At 32.2% G+C, this 5200-nt stretch overlaps 3 protein-coding genes across 3 annotated transcripts; all 3 read right to left on the bottom strand.

Moving 5' to 3' along the window:
* Window positions 1–1683: 1683 nt before the first annotated feature.
* Window positions 1684–2409, bottom strand: LOC111692421. The gene is made up of 3 exons (XM_023456430.1): window positions 1985–2409; window positions 1863–1931; window positions 1684–1802 (listed from the first exon to the last, which is right to left on the bottom strand). The coding sequence occupies exons 1-3, from the start codon at window positions 2211–2213 to the stop codon at window positions 1717–1719; spliced, it is 384 nt and encodes a 127-aa protein (XP_023312198.1). The 5' UTR covers window positions 2214–2409; the 3' UTR covers window positions 1684–1716.
* Window positions 2410–2555: 146 nt separating this feature from the next.
* LOC111692418 lies at window positions 2556–3833 on the bottom strand. Its single transcript, XM_023456427.1, has 3 exons — window positions 3258–3833; window positions 3001–3204; window positions 2556–2939 (listed from the first exon to the last, which is right to left on the bottom strand). Exons 1-3 carry the CDS (start codon window positions 3318–3320, stop codon window positions 2559–2561), a joined length of 648 nt encoding a protein of 215 aa, XP_023312195.1. The 5' UTR covers window positions 3321–3833; the 3' UTR covers window positions 2556–2558.
* A 442-nt stretch (window positions 3834–4275) lies between these two features.
* Window positions 4276–5196, bottom strand: LOC111692419. Its single transcript, XM_023456428.1, has one exon. The coding sequence runs from the start codon at window positions 5194–5196 to the stop codon at window positions 4276–4278; it is 921 nt and encodes a 306-aa protein (XP_023312196.1).
* Window positions 5197–5200: the final 4 nt, after the last annotated feature.

Here is a 5200-nt window from a genome sequence, read left to right as displayed (position 1 = left end):
ACAAGTGCTTCTGAGACAGGCAAATCTGTTTCAATACAATTTCTTATTGTAAATATTTTCTATGAACGCAGAGGCGTACCAGGGAACTTGTGTCCCCACAATACAAACACATATAAAAAAATTAATTCAAATCCTACAAATAACTATCAAAATAAAAATAATAATTTAATCAAAAAATGGCAAAAAAGTAATTTTATAGATGAACAAGAAACTAAGAAATTGTTGATCCATAATGCACAACCCCCTAAAATTTATGGTCTTCCAAAATTACATAAAGCAAACATTCCGTTACGTCCAATTGTGTCCAGTATTCAATCTCCTTTATATAATTTATCAAAATTTTTAGCAAATATCATTTCAAAAATAACTTGTCAGAATGATTATTATATAAAAGATTCTTTCTGTTTTAAAAATTTTATAGATACAGTTTATATACCGGATAATTATAAATTAATCTCATTAGACGTCACGTCGTTATACACGAATATTCCCATAGATTTAGTAATCAAAATAATAACTAAAAAATGGAATGTCCTACAAAATTATACTATTCTCCCGTTAAATGAATTTCTAACTAGTATTAAACTTACCTTAACTACCAATTTTTTTCAATATCAAAATGATTTTTATCAACAAATAGATGGTTGTGCAATGGGAGCACCAATTTCATCAACAATAGCACAATTAACCATGGAATTTTTGGAGGAGGAAGTAATTAAAAATTTAAATTTTAATATATCATTTTTCAAAAGATATGTTGATGATTGCATTATCGCAGTTCCTGAAGACAAAATAAATGATATTTTAAACACTTTTAATAGTTTTCATCCCAAATTACAATTTACCATTGAAATTGAAAATAATAATAAACTTTCTTGATCTAACTTTAATCCGTAAAAATAATAAAATTTTAACTAAATGGTATACTAAACCTACTTCATCTGGCAGATATCTAAATTTTGATTCCCACCATCCTATAACATATAAAAAAAGTGTTGTAATTGGTTTAACCAACAGAGCGTTATATTTAACTAGTCCTATTTACCGGCCTAAAATCATTAATAAAATAAAAAATATATTAAGAAATAACAATTATCCGTCTAATTTCACTAACAAAATTATTAAACAAAGAATATTTACATTTTATAATAAATCAAGAAAGAAAAATATTGTAAGTTCTGATCAAAATTCTACGGACATTCAGTATGTTGCACTACCATATATACAATGTTTATCTGAAAAAATTAAATTTATCTTATCCAAGTATAAAATTTCTGTTGCTCATAAATCTTTCAACCAATTAAATAAATTATTTACACCTTTAAAAAGTAAAACTCCTATTTTAAAAAACTCTCACGTTGTATATTCTATTCCATGTAATGATTGCAATAGTCAATATATAGGTATGACTTCACAAAATTTAGAAAACAGATTAAAAGGCCACAAATATACAAAAAACTGTTCTACTGCTCTTAATAAACATATGAAGGAAAAAAAACATTCTTTTAATTTTAATCAAACTAAAATTTTAGTCAAAGAACCTNCCCGCAGCAAATGAAATAAATAAGGTGTTAGTGAGCTTCACACCGATTTTATGGTTTATCACCGATAGAGAATTATTTTAAATAAAAGTTTATATTATCTACTATCAATTTATTTTTCCAAATTTTATTTTACAATTATGAAATAAAACTAATTACACTAAAATACATTTCATTAATTCATATCCTCTACATTTTCGTCATCACCCTCTGCTCTATCTCTTTGCTCACGGACCATATTCACCCACTCTTCTAAGCGACCTGTGATTGTACAGAATAATGTATTTATTATTTTCGAATTTATTCTTTTTATTTCCTTACCAAGCGCAACGTCCAGCATCAAGTCATCCGATACTGCAGATTCTGACCCTTCTGGTGACGGTACACGACCTATGATAAAAACACATACAAAAAAATATTTTTTACTCATTTAATTCTCTTACCTTCCATCAAGTTAACATTCAAATTATCTGGCGTTGTGGATCCCGATCTTTCCGGAGATGTAGTGGAATCAGGCTGCTGCTGCTGATTGTCATCTTCCATATCCTCGCCGTACATCGTTACCGTACTATCGCTCCACGATGATGACCATTGTCTAGTCGGGGAGTGAAGTGGATACGTAGTAGAGTCTGCTTCAGCTATCTCCACTACTAGGTCTCCTCTCTTCTCCATGTTCTTGCTACTTATGGTTGGTTCTTAAATTTGAAATCCTTTATATACGTTCCAAATAGGAAACTTATCTCTTCAACCCAAGGTCAAGTATCTTATATTATGAAACTTGTTCTTTAAAAGGTAATGTGTCGATTACAATAAAATTCATTGTAAAGTCCGTAGCACTGTGATTATTACTTTGATTGTTTAAATACGATTTAATTTGTTGTGACACATTTGTTTGTAATGAAATGAAATCATAACTTCTATTCTTCTATTTATTTAATATTTTAAAAATATATATATATTTACATTAAATTCCAAACGAGTATTTACATTATTTAAAAATATCTTAACTAACTAATACTAATCGCTGACACTGTCTTTTTGCGGTCGAGTATTATTGCAGATGACGCATGTCCTGGTTAACCGCACTTGTTCCAGAGGCAACCGACACGAGGAACAATAAAAGGAACATTCTTCATATGTCCCTGTGGTGTGCGAATCATAATGCCTGTGCTCATATTCCTCAACATCAGAAAGGCGAACCAACTCCATATAACACCTATGACACAGTTCGTAGTCGCCTTTCGGGTCTGTGCTGACGAGCACCATACTATACGTGTAGCAATAAAGTTGTCCTTTATCCGCTACATCACCATTTACTACTTCATGGGATCTCATCAGGATAGCACCGTGTTCGTCGGAGCAGTCTTCGACAACGCCCTCATCAACATAGTCGGGTACCTTCGAAAGAAAAAACATGATAAAAATTAATGTGAGTTTACATACTTTCAAATGTTATTACCTCTTCCACGTCATCTGCCGGTTCAGCATCCGCTTCTCCATTGCCGCATTCATCCGCCTGACCTTCATCATATTCCTCTTCTTCTTCTTCTTCATTCACCCCATCAATATCATATTCCTCTCCTTCCGCATCACTTTCAACAAGCTCGTCGACCTCGCTTTCATTATCCGAAACATCATCCTCACGTTGGATTCCCCAGGCTTCCTGTGTAACACATTTCGTAATACTAGTTTATAAAAACCGCATTTAATATTTACCTCCTGCTCCATAGCAGCTAGTTTTCTCAACAGATCCCAATTGACAAATCCAAGTCGAGCCATTATTGAAATTTGTGAACACACGACTGTCTTCTGAAAGCTGTAAACTACAACTAGTTTTCAATATGACTCCTCCTGGCTTATATAGCGTTTTTGGTGTGACGTCACAGTTTATGTTATGATATTTCTCATATCGAACGGAATTATATTTTTTGAAAAGTCAAATAAAGGTCACTCCTATATACCTATATAAAGACTTTTGGAAGCATGAGGAGTTCATTTCTTTTTAAACATCTCAACTAGTACACAAGTATTAAAATGCCATTTCCGAAAGAATGGGACACAAAAGTGAAAGTAAAAGCGCTTCCCTTTAGTGCGCGGGATTTAATTACGTGCCATAATTGTTATTACATGACGAACAAACCATTTATTAATGATTGTACGGGGCTTTGTGTGACCTGTGATAAAGTAAACCGCAAAGCAATAGTAAAAGCAAAAACCGGCAGATGTAAGAAATGTATAAATTTAAAAGCTACAAATTTTGGAATTGTTAGAGACCGTTGTGAACGTTGTAGAATAGAGGACCATCCCCTGAGACAACGCTGCGCTGTTTGTAGGACATATACAGATAACTGCTGGAAAAGTGCCTCTGCTACTGACAGAGAGAATAAATTTTTATGTGAGCACACTGGGTATCTCTATGGCAACGCCAACGTACATTTCAAGAAATGCTGGTGTTTGACAAATCATCAACAACTACTTAGATGTGGACTTATTGATGGATAAGATAATTATTTTTGCATATTGTATAATATTATGTAATGGAAAATAAAATGCTTCAAATATACTTATATCTTTTATTATTATTATTATTACTTCTCAATTGATACAGATTGTTACAATAATTTGTTCATTACATTTTTTTTACCATTATGTTACAAAACAAAAACAATATTTGCTACCACCATTTCTCAACAAAGACAATTAATATATTCTAAAGTCAGATAAAAGTCACTGTTTAAACTATATCTGCCTTGTTGATCCATGAATTTTGAGTGTTGGGAAGACCCAGCCACTTACAAAACAATCTGTTGCCCTTTCTTTTCAAAACCTTCTCTAGTAAATATACTTCGGGATATTTGGTTTTTTGCAACTCATATTTGTAGAAACATCCTTTAATCTGTCTTCCCTGCATATCTTCTAACACATACGTTGTAGGATTTGTTATATTTACTTTAACCACTTTGAAGAGTTCTGTTGAATAATTAGCTGTATATTCCTTCTGGAACACTCCTTTGTACTTGCTAATTCGGACAATGTCTGCTACATTGAATTTTGGTTTCTGTACAATCTTGGGGTGATTGTAAGCTTTTAATTCCGTTGATCGTTTTACGTCAACAGGTTTCATTCCTATTGTACGATGAACTCTATTATTATACGATTTTATAATTTCAGGCAGAATGTTAATCCACCTATAATTACCTCTTGCAGAAAATTCTTTGTATATCCAATTTTTCAGGGTTCTAATTACACGTTCTACCATTGCTGCTTTTTTTGTGCTGAATGTGGAATAATGATTTATACCATACTGATGCATCAGTGTAGAGAATTGACGGTTGTAAAATTCAAGCCCTTGATCGCTCTGTAAGTTTGTTGGGGAATAAGTAGCTTCTCTAAGAATATTTTTCATCGCTGTAGAAACCTCCATAGCTGTTTTTTTCTTTAACGGTTTGGCCCAAACATATTTAGAATAACAATCAATTACTATGAGTATATATCGATGACCTTTATTTTTGTTCGCAAAATCTTGCATTTCAGCCAAGTCGATTTGCCATAAGTCTGCAAACCCTTTTATTATGGTTCTTCTTCTTCTAAAATTCTTTCGGGCGGGTTTGTGTAACTCATTGACAATTTGTCGTTTTGTATCACTAATAAGCATTTTT

Source organism: Anoplophora glabripennis, unplaced genomic scaffold (genome assembly GCF_000390285.2).
Source record: "Anoplophora glabripennis isolate ALB-LARVAE unplaced genomic scaffold, Agla_2.0 scaffold1529, whole genome shotgun sequence".
In the NCBI taxonomy this organism is placed as follows: Eukaryota; Metazoa; Arthropoda; class Insecta; order Coleoptera; family Cerambycidae; genus Anoplophora; species Anoplophora glabripennis.
Note: the sequence above shows the minus strand (reverse complement) of the source record. Positions and strands in the feature narration are given on the sequence as shown.